Raw genomic sequence first — 16,777 nt, 5'->3', positions numbered from 1 at the left:
CTGCGCAGCTCCAGGTGGAGGCCCGTAGTTGTCTTCTTAACATCTAGGAACCAACTGACTTGAACGTATGCTTGATGCAGTGGGTGACTTTGGGGCTAATGCTGGCCAAGAGGAATATATCCCAGTGATGGGGGACGTTGGTTTCACCCACAGCACAGGAATGGGGAGGGGATATGGATTGGGCAATGTTTAGAGAGAAGACTGTATAAGTGTCACGTGGATGTCCCAAAAAATGGTTGCGCGTGTGGGGCCTGTGGAACTCTTATCATGGAGATATTTGTCAACCCATGCTAACACCTGCAAGCGATGATCCCCCGTTGCCCTAGACCTTCCACGGTGTATGATTGTATCTTGTGATATTGCCTGCTGAACTACTGATGCCTACCGAACTGTTCCTTCTGTGTTACCAGGCTATTGCTGACGTGTGTTTTTTCTTTCTTAATAAAACATGTTTTACAAAAAAAAATCTGAAATATAGACCTATAAATATAGATATAACTCCTAAACATCTGTAATTCTTGTCTTTTTTATATGTATGTTGGGTAGTGCTTGACTTGGCATCCTTGGCGTGTTTATCCTCCTAACAGTTGGCCCTTCAGCCCTCCTCTTTGCGGATTTTGTTTATGCTGGCGTCAGTACTCTGCACACTTTACCCCTGCTAACCAGTGCTAAAGTACTTGTGCTCTCTCCTTAAAATATAGTAATATTGGCTGATACCCAATTGGTATATTTATTTTACTTCTAAGTCCCTAGTAAAGTGAGTCTACCTCTGCCAAGGGCCTGTAAAATAAATGCTGCTAGTGGACCTAACGTGCGGTTCACTGTGAGACGCCTCAGCATCGCGAGACGCTTCCACGTTGCTCCACGGAGATCGAGCACGCGGCACAAGAGTGAAGAGAGTCGACCTTCACCGTCAGACACGGCGCAACAAACATTTGAGCCCATGTGTATCAGTCCAGTCACTTGGTCAGGTGCATCCGTAACCACCAAACTTGTGCCACTAGGGGGCACATGCTGTATTGACTTCACGTAGAGTGAAGGTTTGGTCCTGATGAGAACCCCCAGAAACAGAGGGGTTTGAACCTGTAGACCTGAGAATAAACCAAACCAAATTAAGGGCTAGCTTTATCTAACAGAAGGATTAGTACAAACTTGATGAAGTTCATTTGAATGCTATAAATGTATTTAAATGTATATATTTGTATCTTGTAGGAAAAGGTTCCTTTGGACGTGTAATCTTCTGTTTGGTTTACATTATATATGATGTGTTATATGGTATGGCTATGAATGAAGTATGTTTGGGGAAGAATGGTGGATGTGATTGTGTTGTACTATGTGTAATGTGTACAGTTAATTTGTGGGTTTTTGTGAAATGTATTATGTATATATAAAAAATTGACAAAGTGGTTTCTAAAAAATGAAATAAGTTGACAAAATAAAAAGCAATTCATGAGCTTGAGGATATAGTGATGAGCAGTTCTTATATCTTCTTGGATTACGTTTAATAAATAGTAGCAGTATTGGCAATTGTTTTTGGTTGTTGTGCTAGTGGACCTCCACCACTGACTATGCCATCCACTGAAGTAGCACTTTAAACATCTCAGGTCTGCCATTGCAGCCTGTGTTTGCAGTGCTAACCTGCTGTTGTGACCTGGCAAAATATAAACCTTTTGCCCAGCCCATACCTTCCTTTTAATACCTGTAGGTCCCGGCCGGTTGCTAACTACCTTTAACCTGTCTACTTTGCCAACGGTCCAGGGAGACCGCAACGATCCTTCTGCATGCCCCCGTTGTTGTGGCACCCTCGATCTCTTATCCCGCACCGAGGGGAACTAAAAACACCCACAATCACTTCTGTGGTGCACGGCCACCCACGCAAGTAGGAAGCGGCAGGAGGCGCTTCAAAAGGCAGCTGCGGGCGGGACGCGCTCAGGCGTACCTTGGCCAAGCCCAGTCCAAGGGCAGGTCTGTCTGCGCCCGTAAGAGCCCAGAGGAGGCCGGGCTGGGCCACACCATTGACAATTGAGCTGTAAGATTTTGCTTTATACATAATAATCTGTTTGAGTATAGTTAATAAGCTATAATTGTGTACTCTGGCAGGCCACGGTTTTGCAAACATGAGTAAACGGAAGTTGGGATGCTTTATTAGGCAGGGCAGAATCCGCTTTGATGCACGAAATTCAACTGACGGAACGTAGGCTTTCAGTTGACCCTGTGATTCCATTTGGCAGCTACAGTTCCACAGTACAGCCCTCCCAACATTCAATAGGAAGTACCGCCGGCCCTGAAACACACAGTATTCAGCCTCTTACGACAAATACTGATCCAGTGCCAGCAATCCCAGCCACACTACAGGGACAGGAAAGCCCACTAAGTACATCCATGGTCACCACCAGGGAAAAGAAGCTCAATGGGGGCACAGGTGGTGAACTGCCAAAAAAAAAAGGAAAGGCAGCGGACCAGTAAAGCCTAATCTGCCAGCCCCTAGAACAGCCAACCGTAGGGTAGCTACCACTGGTAAAATAGGTGTTCTCCAACCTGCAGCAACCTCTATCAATAGCAGTGCAGACTGTCACCAGCTCAGCCCATCTAGCAGCTCAATTTAGATGAGTTATGCTCACTGATAGGAGTGAAAATTTCAGCTATGATCAACCCTTTACTTAGAAAATTTATCTCGGTCGATGATAGACTAAAGAAGATAGAACAGGGTATCTTCGGCACAAACCAAATAAACCCTATCCACTCTAATGTACAGGAGAATGGTGGGATAGATAATCAACAGGTGGGGGTACGAGACAACGCAAATGAGAATCCCAGTCAATGTTTGAAATAAGTCAGCTCCCATTGCGACAGCCACATGTTCTGAGCCCAACCTTTCTGTTAATTTACAATGGTATATCTACGGAGAAGAAGCCACAGCAAGGGGAGAGTGGAACTAGGAGTAGGCCCATAGAGATAACTGAAGCAAGTGACATGAATCATCACACTTCCTTGCACCTTCCACCTGAGGCCACTCCGTGCACAGTAGTACTTGCCTTTAAAGCGCCTCCTGGCGCTCGGCAAGATTGGTCGACGCTAAAAAATAAGGCTCTATGGGCCTGATTCACAGAATAAACTTAAGACTCAATCCTAAACTTACTACTATTTTGGTATTCACAGAATGCACTTACTACTTTTGGCATTCACAGAATGAACTTACTACTTTTGGTATTCACAGAAGTTAGGATTTTGTGTCAAGACAAACTTAAGACAGACTTAAGACAAAATCCTAACTTCTGTGAATACCAAAAGTAGTAAGAATAGGACTGTGAAGGCAGGCTCATGGTGCAACAGCTCCTGTAGAAATGCTTACAAAATGTTATTAAGGGCTATTAGATCCAAAGATTTGGGTAACGTTAGAAAGACCAGAGCAAACTATAAGAAAGCGCAGTTGCTAGTGAAGAAGGAATGGGGCGAAGACTGATGGCATGAATTGCTGTTGGCATGCAGAGGGCGGAATATGACACAATTTTGGCAGTTAGTCAAATGGGGTAGTGGTGAACTGAAGCAGATACTGAATAACCACACTTCCCCAGTACAGTGGGTTGCACATTATGCGGCGTAGGTTCAGTCCTCTAATTGTAATGAAGAGATCCCTCAATGGCCACTGCCTACTGAACCTCTGTGCTTCACTAGCTCAGAAGTTGAGTCTGTGTTAAAACTAATTCCGGGAGGCAGGGCCCCTGGTCCTAACTGCATACCCGCAGATTTGTTTATTAAGGAAAAAGAGTTCTGGGTACCTTATATAAAGTTACTGGCAAATGCCATAGCCAGTGGTGCCCCGATTCCTGATACCTGGTCAGGTGCTGAAATCCTACAGATATACAAGAAGGGTGATCGCTCACAACCAGGAAATTACAGGCCAATTAGCCTGATAGATTCTGTTCAGAAAACCGTAGCCTGATTAGTGCTTGGCAGAATCCAGGCCTGGATAGTTGAAAGAGACATCCTATCACCATTACAAGCGGGGTTTCGGCCACACACAAGTAACCTTGACCAGGTCTTTAGGTTTGTGCTAATATACTGGCATGTGGTTATCATAGGAGGGGGCACAATCTATGCGGCTTTCGTGGATCTAAAATCTGCATTTGACCTTGTCCCCGTGTGAAAATGTGGAGTGCTTTGGTGGAAATGGGTACACTTCTGGAATTGGTGGCCATTCTAGTAAAACTACACGACCCCATCCTCTTAGGACCACCCAAGTACAGTTATTGGCAAACAAAAACAATCCCAACTAAAGGCCCTGCAAAGCATTATGGGATGAGATTAGCAGTGGGCAGTGAATATTATAGTATCCAATATCAAAATAATTCTACAAAGTCAACTCAACCCTGATAAGACTGAGCTTGTCCTGACTGGAGGTAAACTTAATCCTTGGTCTTCGGCTTTTTGGCCTTCCTCGCTTGATTCCCCTCCTCTTCCTTCTTCTTCTGTCAAAACTTTGGGGATCACTCTTAATCAACACCTCACTCTTCACTCGCACGTCAGCACGGTGGTTTCTTCTTGTTTTTTTGCGTTGCGTACTATTCGCAAGATTTCACGTTTTTTTTCTTCCTCAGCCCTTAAACTTATCGTCATGCCGATCGTTCTCTCTCGCCTTGACTATGGTAACGCACTGTACAATGGCATTCCTAGTTATGCCCTCCGCCGGCTCCAGCTAGTGCAGAACCAAGCTGCCCGGTAGGTTCTTAGTTTACCTAGATCCCAGCACATCACACCGTCCCTCTGCTCCCTACATTGGCTCCCTATAAAAGAAAGAGCCCTGTTCAAGCTCGGATGCCTGACTTTTCAGGCTCTTGCCGGGACAGCTCCAGCCTTCATCAAAGCTAACATTCACCATTACATTCCTAGTAGGCAACTACGCTCTTCTTCTCTTTCTCTCTTAGTGGTACCTCGATTTAAGAAAAGTAGGATAGGAGGCTGCAAGTTTTTTGTCCTTGCTCCGTCATTTTGGAACTCCTTACCCGTTCCCATCCGAACATCAGCATCTTATATGGAGTTTTGAGGGAGACTGAAAACCTTTCTGTACGCACAGGCCTTTTCATCTTAATCCAACTCTGTCCCTGCTCTTGAAGTTGAACTGACCCCGCAGCGCCATGAAACCGCTAGGTAAACGTGCGCTATACAATTATTTTTAAATTCAAATTCAAAGAGCTGCAGTTCACCTAGTCGTTACTAGATGTCCCTCATGAGTCAAATGCAAAGCATTGAAATTATTCTTACATCAAGCTGCAGTTCCACTAGTCGTTACAAGATGTCCCTCACGAGTCAAATGCCAAACCATTGAAACTCCTTCATCAAGCATTTGCATTTGACTCGTGAGGGACATCTAGTAACCACCAGTTGAACTGGAGCTCTTTGTAGAATTATTTTGATATTGGATACTATATAAAATTCACTCCCCACTGCTAATCTCATCCCATAATTCTTTGCAGGGCCTTTGGTTGGGAATGTTTGTTTTGCCAATAACTGTTCTTGGGGTGGTCCTAAGAGGATGGGACCACCACCAAATCGTTCAATAAGATGTGCTTTTTTGTTTTCAAGGCATCTGTTTGGTACTCCCCCTAGGTTAGGGAGGATCCCAAAATCATCACCTCTCTCACTGTTTGCTAATTTTTCAGTTTCACTTTTGTGAAAGTACTATATGCACTTTAGCATATAAAGATAGATATCTGGCACTGTGCAGGATGGCATTTGCAATTATTTTGCAATTCTTTCATAGTGCAGACAAGTACACAGTGTCATCAGCTACGCTACGTGTAGTGCTGCTACACAAACTACGCCCAGGCCTAATCCCATGGCTGACCAATATTAAAATCACGCTGTCCGACAGGGGGATGAGCATCCTGTGGAAGGACCAAGATGGTATGGTATTTCTCCTTAAGAAGATCTACAAGGCAGCTTACGGGGATATGGTTAAAATTAAGAAAATCTCATCCATTACAAGGCTGACATTGTCTAGGGAATTCCTAGAAGTAAAAGCTGAGGTGAAATTGGAAGCCTATTGGGACCTCATTTCTAGGCCACTTGATCCAAAACTTTACCATCAGTTCAGAGTAGGTTCTCTACCAGTAAGAGCATTTACAAGTAGATGGCTCTCATCAGTATGTGATACATGTATCTTTTGCCATGTCCATATTGAGACCAAAGCCCACATTTTATTTGTCTGTCCAGTTTACCATCTTCCTATGACAAAATGGCTAAAACCTGTTTGTATGGTCTTGGGTATTAGGACCGCAAAGGAAGCTTTTAGGATTCTTAGGTCAGATACCACAAACCTTATTGTAATTGGTATGGCAACATTTTGAGTTGGGCGTGGGCCATTCGAGCCATGAAAATGGGGGTGGAGTAACCTTTACTGCAAAGGGGGACCATATACTAATCTTTTGATTTTCTGCTGAAATAAGATCTTTGTATAAATGGTGGAATCTTGGTTCTAGCCTACGTGATATGATAGTTGTTGAATGTCATGTTACATTTTAATAACTATTTTTAGTATTGCCTACGTATAATCATGTGTTTTAATAATGGACATATATTTATTGACTATTTTATGAAGAACTATGATCATTGTTGGTTTTATTGTTTAATGTTTATTGTAAAAATGCTAAGAGATGAATATCTTTTTATATATTTTTAATACTGAATTAACCTGTCTTTTATGATTGAGTAATCGAAATAAAGACTATATTGAATTGAATTGAATTGACATGTAAGTCATGTAAGGACTGCAGAGCCCTGGAGAAAGCCTGGCGCAGAGACCCAACACCTGACAACATGACTGCCCTCAAGATCGCCACCCGAAAACACCACCAACTGATCCACACCACCAAGAAAACTGCTTTCAAGGAACGACTGGACAACAACGCACACAATGGCAAGGAACTCTTCAACATCGTTAAAGAGCTCTCCAACCCCAATGCCAGAAACAACGACATCACCCCTTCGCAAGACCACTGCAACTCCCTCGCCTCCTACTTCCACAACAAGATCGCGGACATACACAACAGCTTCAGCACTCAACCAACGCACGCCACGAGCGCACCACCGCCCCCCACCACCACCCTCCGCGCCTGGACCCCGATCAGCACCGAAGACACCATCCGCACGATGAACTCCATCCACTCTGGATCTCCGACCGACCCTTGCCCCCACCACGTCTTCAACAAGGCAGATGCTGTCATCGCACCCCACCTGCGGGACATCATCAACAGCTCCTTCAACACCGCTACCTTTCCGGAGAGCTGGAAGCACGCCGAACTCAGCGCCCTACTAAAGAAGCCATCAGCCGACCCCACCGACCTCAAGAACTACCGACCCATCTCGCTGCCATCGTTTCCCGCAAAAGTCATCGAGAAGACCGTCAACAAGCAGCTGGCCGCCTTCCTCAAGATGAATGGATCCCTCGACCTCTCGCAGTCTGGCTTCCGGGCCAACCACAGCACCGAGACCGCCCTGATCGCAGCAACGGATGACATCCGAGCTCTGCTCGACAACGGAGAAACTGCGGCCCTCATCCTCCTAGACCTCTCCGCGGCCTTCGACACTGTACCCTAGTACAGCGCCTCAGCAACGTCGGAATCCAGGAGAAGGCACTGGAGTGGATCACCTCCTTCCTCGCCGGAAGGACACAGAGAGTCCGCCTTCCCCTGTTCAGGTCAGAAGCCACCAAAGTCATCTGCGACGTTCCTCAAGGCTCCTCGCTCAGCCCAACCCTCTTCAACGTCTACATGAGTCCCCTCGCAGCCATCGCACGCCAGCACAACCTCAACATCATCTCCTACACCAACGACACCCAGCTGATCCTCTCCCTCACCAACGACCCCGCCACCGCCAGAGCCAACCTACACGAAGGGATGAAAGAGGTAGCCAAATGGATGAAGAACAGCCGCCTGAAACTGAACTCGGACAAGATGGAAGTCCTCATCCTGGGATCCTCACACTCTGGGACGACTCCTGGTGGCCCCCCGCCCTAGGCAGCGCACCCAAACCAACAGACCACGCACGCAACCTGGGCTTCATCCTGGACTCCTCCCTCTCCATGACCAGACAAGTCAACGCCATCTCCTCGTCGTGCTTCAACATCCTACGCATGCTACGCAAGATCTTCCGGTGGATCAGGAAGACGGTCACCCAGCCGACTGGACTACGGCAACTCCATCTACGCCGGAACCACCGCCAAACTCCAGAAGAGACTCCAGCGGATCCAGAACGCCTCTGCACGACTCATGCTGGACATCCCCCGTCACAACCACATCTCCGGACACCTTCCGTCTCCTCACCCACGCACACAAAGCCCTGCACAACCAAGGCCCAGGATACCTCAACAGCCGCTTCAACTTCTACGCTCCCAAACGCCAGCTTCGATCGACCGGCCACGCCCTTGCCGTCCCCCGCATCTGAAGAGCCACCACAGGGGGAAGGTCCTTCTCCTACCTCGCCGCCAAGACATGGAACTCCCTACCGACCCACCTCCGCCTGACCCAGGACCACCTCACCTTCAGGAAGCAGCTCAAGACATGGCTGTTCGAGCAGTAGCGGACCCCCCCTCCCCTAGCGCCTTGAGACCCTCCGGGTGAGTAGTGCGCTATACAAATGCTTTGATTGATTGATTGACCTCTTGGGTAGATCCTGGACTACCAAGAGGGCAAGTTAAGGTGTATTTAAACAATGGGATATGTGTTGTTTAGTTTTACATGTCTTGGTTTTAAAAAACTCTTACATTTGTATTTCCCTACTGCACGGTATGCCTCTGCCATTGGATAACCTTGTAGTTACCTTATTGCATTTAATAGGTGATCATTTCCAAATGAGAACAGGTAACCAGTTCTTATTTGGTGTCTTTGGAATTGTAATGCAAACCTCTCTATCATGGTGAAGTCAGATTTTAAATTACAATTCTGAAATGCCACTTTTAGAAAGTTGGCATTTTCCTTATTTAGCCATTTAGTGCATTCAGGTTTTCTCTGGGTCACATGACTGAGTATAGTTAGCAGTTGGGCTTTGGGTATTCCTCCTAGGTACCCACACACAATATGGAGCTTAGGTATGCCTGGATGGGCCATCAATGACAGGACGCAGGACCACATGACTGCTTGGAAGGAATTCTCCTCTAATTTGCAAAGTGGGGGTGAGGGCTTCATATGCTGGAGTTGTGACTCCAGGCTTTCTTCTAGAATCGATATGCTTTGAAAACAAACATAAATGATTTGGAAACACATATGAATGTTTTTCCAAACAAATGCGATCATGCACAGCTGGCTGTTGGCTAAGGTTTAAAAAAGGCAGTGACCCTTACACAGAGTAATTATGCTGTGCCTAAGGTTATGTTTATGTATGTCAGGTACAGGGATTAGGATAGAATACTAAGAGTTGGTGTCAAAGAGACAGGAGTAAGCTACTAGGGAAAAGGTTACCTGTTCAAAACCGTTAATGTCATGCGGATAGGACAATGTATGTAAAAAGGGGTATAGATGACAGGACTAGCCTAAAGGACATGACACAGGAAGCCTGTGGACGTCAAAGGGAAACCTCTAAAAGCTTCTCCCATGGGTTGTAGGCAATAAAGCATTGTCGTGTTCCTTTTTGCTATGTGTTCTGCTAATGAAAATCGATTTAATTCTAAAAGCTTCTCCCACTTCAAAGGAAGGCCCAGGTATAAATAGGGAACCCCAGGTACCAACTCTTCAGTACACTTCTGGACCTGTTAATGCTGCTCCCCTTATGTGCTGACCTGCAGCCTACTGTCCTCTTGCCTGGGTCCGAAGGACTGGAACTGCATCTGTTGAAACCAAGGACCCTAGAGTGAATTGAAGGGATAGTTGGCTGGACTCTTAACTAGAGCCTAAGAGACAGAAGGCTGTAACAAAGTTGAACCCATCACCTGCCATCTATGTGTCTAAGTGGTGCCACTTGAGTCCTGAACCCTTGGAAGTTGACATCAAGGTGATATACCAGCCCAGCTGTGTACCTAGCAGAACCGAAGCATGCCCTCTGCTGAGGAGTGCAATCCAGAGCAGGACTAACACATTGCCTCTGCTGTGAGGGTTCTCTTGACACAAGATCTCCACATCGATAGAAACTGTTGCCTGTTCAGAGCTTTCCTGACGCATGCCCTAACATCACAAATCCCATGTTGATGATGCAGGTCTCACATCGCACCCTCACAGCTCTTCAGAACTGGTGCATCGCTTCGGCTGCACGATGCATCTTCGATGCTGGGTTTCACATTGCAAAAACTTGTGCACAGAATCCTCGACAAAATGCAGGACCTCGTATCGATGCATCGCCTCGGCTGTTGCAACGCATACTCGGCGCTGGACGTCGGAACACGCCGCAAGCATAATTTAAGGTACTTTTATTCAATAGTCTATCTTGGTCCTTGTAGCCAGCATGTGCTCCAATTGCAGTCGGCCTGACCTTTTGACTTTGTACTGGTCCGACTTTTTGGCGCAATTGTCACTGAAAACTTTAAACGTGCATATCTCTGATTGGATTTTTGTAGTTTTGGTTTTGTTTTATTTATTAATTGCTTTTCTTGTGTTGTGTTTTCACTCTATTACTGTTTGAAGTGCTGCATAAATACTTAACATATTGCATCCAAGTTAAGCCTGACTGCTCTGTGGCAAGATACCAGAGGGTTGAGCACAGGTTAATTTTGGGCTTTCTTGTGCCTCATCCTGACAAGGATTGTGATTGCTGCTTGACTAGGGTTTCACCCCCCTCAACCAGCAACCCAATTTCTTACAGCTAGTATTTGAGTCGCCCTTACAGTTGTGTAATTTTGACCACCTATTAATTATGAATGCTCCAAATTAGGCGTTCCATTGTATATCTAACCCCATAAATCTTTAAAATATATCTGGCTCTTTTGTTTTTTAATTAAGGATCACAGCATTGTGGTTTTCTCAGGCACTTGTTCGAATAGCTACGATGTACCAATTTTGTGGAATACGGCTCTAAAGCCATTCAATTACCTTCACCATCTTTTACCACTGTCTTATTCATGCTCTACATAATTCTGTATCCCCATTCAGGATACATGCTTGGCAATACTGCTAGTGCAAACTATTCAATATTCAACATTATTTTGTACTTAATCATCATTGAGATATACAAGGGTTATAGGAAAAGATGTTAATACTACCAAGATTAATGGAATTTATTTGTTAATCTCATCTGAAAGACCAAGCATACCATTTACCTTGTGTTTTACTGTTAACACACATTTTTTTTTATTTATAGCATTACTAACTAGAGATATGTTACCAGCTATTTGTGATGTTAAATTTGATTCATTTATCAATTTAGTGATCTATAATGTTGAAGCTTTGTATAATGTATCCTAAACCAAAAAACATTACTACAAGTGAAAGCCTGTCATGGGTGGAACAGTTTTGAACTCATTTGAGTTGTTCAGACAGTCAGCTAGCCCACTAGCTCAGTGGACTTTGAAGCTTACAATGGAATCAACAGTGAAGTATCTAAATGAGAAGGAATTTCCAAACGGGCAACTTTGTTTTTTTGATACTGATCAGCATTTCTGTCTGGGAGTTTTTTCTTTAAAAACAAGCAATCTTTGACACAATGTGGAGAGAGCCTTCTCACTACATGTTCAAGCCACTGGTTTATTTCCTTAGCCCGGGACCACCTTGCATGGCCGTCCCGGGCACAGAACTCTTGTGATGGTCTTCCCACCCTTAATAGGTCCGGATGCCTGTCCCTATGCCCTGGCAGCCCAGGGGCAGACAGGCCAACAAGGTCAAGGATTTGCACCAGCAGCCTCAGCTGAACCTGTTGGTGCAAACTCTGCTCTTCCCTCATCCCCAAATGGGGTGAAAGAACTGCAAGATTGACAGGCAGTACATATGCCATTTTTCTGCTGATACTCCACATTCGCCCAGCTCTAAATTAACCAGCTTATCATTAATTTACTATGAAGAATTTGGAAGCAATGAATAATGCAACAAGATTATGTAAGAACAAACAAGCATAAGAAAGCCCAGTCACATTAGTAATATTTGACTTCGATATGGTTTACTTACACAAAATTGATATGAACTGCAAATGATTGAATCAATTAATAGATTGATTGTAACAATAATTATTTCGATGCCAGCACAGATGATGCTGACAATGTTCATCCCCAAACTGCCTATTACCTGTAAAGAAAGGGTGATGATTAGAATGTGAAGAATTGAGGTACCTCTAATAGAGAAGCTTGTTGCACAGAGAAACCTAACATTCAACTTGTGAAAGCCTTCACACACGCCTGCAGCTCTAGCTCACCATAGACTTTGAAACAGATGACTGCATTATATTTATTTCAATACTACCTTAAAATGTGGGCTTCGAGGTAGAATCTTAGATTGGGTTGCCTCCTTTCTGTCTGGTTGCACATTAGAATATCATGTCCAGAACTGTAGTTTGAGATAAATATCAGCTCTTAAGTATTGCTTACTAAAATATTTTTCAATTTGGTGGTTTTTATTAACATGATGCCGAGTAGAGAGCAACAGCTCACAGGGACAAATTGGCTCAGTGGTGTATGCAAGCAGAGGCTGCCCCACACGTTTATGAAAACCTGGTGGTACTGGAAAGAATTTTATGGACTGGGCATCAACAACAACGTCAACACCTTCATGCTATGATTCGTAGGTCGCATGATGATGGGCCCGATTCACAGAATGAACTTAAGACTCAATCCTAAACTTACTACTATTTTGGTATTCACAGAATGCACTTACGACTTTTGGCATTCACAGAATGAACTTACTACTGTTGGTATTCACAGAAGTTAGGATTTTGTCTTAAGTCTGTCTTAAGTCTGTCTTAAGTTTGTCTTAAGACAAACTTAAGACAAAACCCTAACTTCTGTGAATACCAAAATTAGTAAATTCATTCTGTGAATGCCAAAAGTAGTAAGTGCATTCTGTGAATACCAAAATAGTAGTGAATTTAGGATTGAGTCTTAAGTTCATTCTGTGAATTGGGCCCATAGTGTCTGCATTACTGCACCCACAATGATACTGGTACAAATGCTGTTGCATTGCACTCATGCTATGACTATGTCTCATGGGTGTTAAGATCCTGAGTGATATCATTTACTAGACACCTGACTTAGGCGATATGTCCTGCTTGCATCTTCTAACTGTCCTTTTATACTTGACCTTTCCAGTACTGTGCTCCGTTTGATACAAAATCAAATACATTCAGCAAAAAAAGAAATAGAGCATAGTATGTTTGCCAGAAAATATTCTCGCAAAGATATTCTAGTGACAGATCTTTATATCCAGCAATATTAATTTCCTTGGTGGTCTATTATGTCAACAACAGAGCTAAATGGTAATATAGCACCCCCGGGGCAGAATTGCATCCCCAGGGCAGCACGGCACCCGCAGGGGCAACATGGCACCCTGGGGCATGCAGTCCAAAGTAATGCCCTGTGGTGCCATTTGGTTTACATTGCTATCATGATAACATCTTGTTGATTTACAGCTTTTTCACAAAATAAAGACATACACATGAACGAGCTGCTCTGAAAATGCAAAGAAAATAATGGCCCATTCTGCTGTATGAAGTATCTGCTGTCCACCATTTTGCTGCATATACCATTTTAAGTACACCACTTACAATGCAATCGTCACCCGCTCACTCATTTTTGTTCACTCTTCTTTGAAGGTAGACTTAATTCTTATGGCGTCTTTTCAGCAAGGGAGCTGCACTTGCAGGTTCTATATTGTTGTAGTTGAAGATGTCACTTCTTATGATATTTTATTAATAGTGAAACTGGATGTAACTTGATGTAAGCACTGAAGACTGGATAATGTACTTTGAAATGTAATATATCACCAACACCACCACAGGAGTTTCCTCACCTGCTCTCTGTTAACAGTAATTGAGACCCTTGGAATCCTGTGACCTCATAGAGATCTCTGGTTCCCATGATGTCATGACAATTGATCATAGAGGAAAATTCCCACAAATTAGTACAATATAACATCACTCCTTTCTTCAAAATAATGACAACTGAAAGAAAGTTTTTCAAAAATGAATAACATATGTTTTTTATGTAAGGGGGTTAAAGTAAAAGAATATCACTCTGCTTTCCTCCAAACAGAATTACACGGTTAATGTGTCTTAAGTGGCAGCTGCTCCACTAGGGCGGAGGAGCATCGCCCCCTCGTTTCCTCACAGTGTGAGAAGCATAAACATAAAATGGAAATCACTACCATTTTATATTTCTGCTTCTTGCACTGCGAGAAAGCAGAAAGGTTTGCTTGTACTTACTGCTCTGTGAGTAGGGGAAGAGTGGTGTACCCACTGCTGAGGGCCCAATAACTGTTTGGTCGGTCCCCTGGGGCCACCCAAATCAGTCATGCCCACTCTGCCCTTTCTCCATGTGGGCTGTAATGCAGCCTACGTGGAGAAAATGATCTCCCCGTAGGCCCCTAGCTGGGCTGAGTGCCCATCAATTACAATGTTGCCATTGCAGCCTTGTGATTTGCTTAGGAGAGGGAGGCTGCCTGCTTCCTGTTCCTACAGAAGGCAGGAGAGCAGGAGAATACTGAGAAAACGCGGGACCCAGCTGGGACAGGTACGATTTTTAACCCCCCTCGCAACCTTCCCCATGCTACCCGCCTAACCCCCATCCGCAATTAATGCCAGCTACAACTGTGAAGTGGAAATATGTTGTGGTGAAAAAATATATAAATAAATCCAATGAAATGTCTAAACATCACCATATGGCACATCCCATCTTTTTAGCAATATAAAGTAACCATAAAAAATGTATGTATGACCAAAATCCTGAAAGACATTGCAGAAACAAGACATTGGTTGGACTAATTCCAAGTTATGTTAAGTGGATTTGTATAGCGCACTTATCACCCAAAGGGGTATCCAGGCACTAGAGTAGATGTGTAGTCTGATCAGGGCATCAAGTCGAACAGCAAAGTCTTCATTTTTTTGTGGAACTCTAGTAGAAATGGGGTGGTCCTGATGTGAAGAGGAAGGTTTTGGCTCTGATGTAGGAAGAAGAGCGTCCACCTATTTTGCTTCTGGTGATTTGTGGTATCTGTGCAAGGCAGAGTGTGTCCGAGTCAGTTGCCTAGCTGGATGGTGGAATTAAGGCAGTGGTTGAGGTATGCTGGTCCTCCAATGTGGCAGCCGCTCTGGATGGGTAGCCAATATAGCTATCAGAGGTGGGGCATGGTGTGTGCACTGCAGGGGATGTTGCTGATGAGGCTGAGAGTGGCATTCCGGGTAGTTTGGACTCTTTGTATGAGTTGGTTCGAGATACTGGTGTAAAGTGCGCTACCGTAGTACAGCCTACTGATGAGGAGGGGCTGGGTGACTGTATCTGGTGTTTGTAAGAAGCCATTAGAATAGCTAGTGGAGAATATGCAGAAGCAGGAAGGGGTTATTACGTTCACCTGTTTGGTCATCGTGAGTTTGTCATCCAAGATAATTCTGAGTTTTTTTACATGCTCTATGGGGGTGGGATTGGGTCCCGATTCGGTTGACTATCAGGAGAAATCCCACAGAGAGCTCTAGTTCCCAAAGATTAGGGCTACAGTTTTGTTTCTGTTGAGTTTTAGGCAGTTCTGTTTCATCCAGTTTTCCACGCTTGATATGCAGGTTGTGAAGCTGGTCCCGGTGGTGTGGTTGTTTTCTGAGAGGATGAGCAGAGATGAGTGTTGTCTGCATAGGATACAATGTTGATTCATTGGGATCTTATGACATGGGCAAGTAGGGCCATGTAGATGTTAAGAGGGCACAGCTCAGCAAGGACTCTTGAGGGACTCTGCAGATGAGGTTCTTGGGTACAGAGGTGTATGGCAGGAGTCTGTCGGCAACAAAGGAGGCAAGCCATCTCAGGGCGGTTCCTTTATTTTGTTGTGGAGTCTTGAGACGAGGGTGCTGTGAGAGACAGTGTTGAAGGCTGAGTATAGATCAAGCAGGATGTCTATGATGGTCTGGATGTTGTCAGTTGCTGCGATGAGAATGGTTTCTGTGCTGTGGTTGCTGCAGAAACCTACCGTATTTTCCGGCGTATAAGACGACTTTTTAACCCCTTAAAATGTTCTGGAAAGTTGGGGGTCGTCTTAAACGCCGGGTACCAAACTTTACGGTATGTGTTCATGCGTTTTTACATAGTGCGGACTTCACCCGAAGGTGTCAGACCGCTTCTCAATAGAAAATGGTGCATTACAGGAGGAAAAAGTGACATTTGTGCAAGTAGAGGTACGGTATAATATTGAAATAAATTGAGGGCACTCAAACACAAGAACTAATGTTACGTAGGTGATGGTGGCACTGTGGAAGCACTGTGCAAGTATCGATAGCAAATAAAAAGTAATAGGCAAATAGAACAAATGGCGCCGTGAATGACCAAAATCGCTATGCAGGACTGCGTTGGAAGTGGGGGTTGTCTTATACGGCGAGTATAGCATGAAACCTACATTTTATCATGAAAAGTAGGGGGTCGTCTTATACGCCGAGTCGTCTTATACGCCGGAAAATACGGTAACTAAGTGGTGTCTAGGAGATGGTGCTGTTTTAGATGATTGAGGAGTTGCATGTTGATTGATTTCTCCATGACGTTTGATGGGAAGGTTAGGAGCAAGATAGGTCTGTAGTTGCAGCGCTCTTCCGTGTCTGCAGAAGGTTTCTTCAGGACAGCTGTTATTTCTGTGTTTTTAAAGTTCCCCGGGAAGATTCCGCTGAGGGTGGAGAC

General features: G+C 44.5%; 1 protein-coding gene across 4 annotated transcripts in view; it reads right to left on the bottom strand.

Annotated features, from left to right (window-relative positions):
• LOC147659273 (membrane-spanning 4-domains subfamily A member 4A-like) overlaps positions 1-16,777 on the bottom strand; it is a 328,181-nt gene that overhangs the window by 133,354 nt on the left and 178,050 nt on the right. For 2 of the 4 annotated variants that reach the window (XM_086951839.1, XM_086951837.1), the window contains exon 5: positions 12,084-12,200. The exons of the other annotated variants lie outside the window; for them this stretch is intronic. In XM_086951839.1, the coding sequence (XP_086807965.1) occupies positions 12,084-12,200 (117 nt within the window). The remainder of the gene's footprint in view (positions 1-12,083; positions 12,201-16,777) is intronic. 4 annotated transcript variants of the gene reach the window in all.

The sequence above is a fragment of the Lissotriton vulgaris genome, unplaced genomic scaffold (assembly GCF_964263255.1).
Source record: "Lissotriton vulgaris unplaced genomic scaffold, aLisVul1.2 SCAFFOLD_435, whole genome shotgun sequence".
Lineage (NCBI taxonomy): Eukaryota > Metazoa > Chordata > Amphibia > Caudata > Salamandridae > Lissotriton > Lissotriton vulgaris.
The sequence above is the reverse complement of the archived record's forward strand: the minus strand, read 5'-3'. Positions and strand labels throughout refer to the sequence as shown.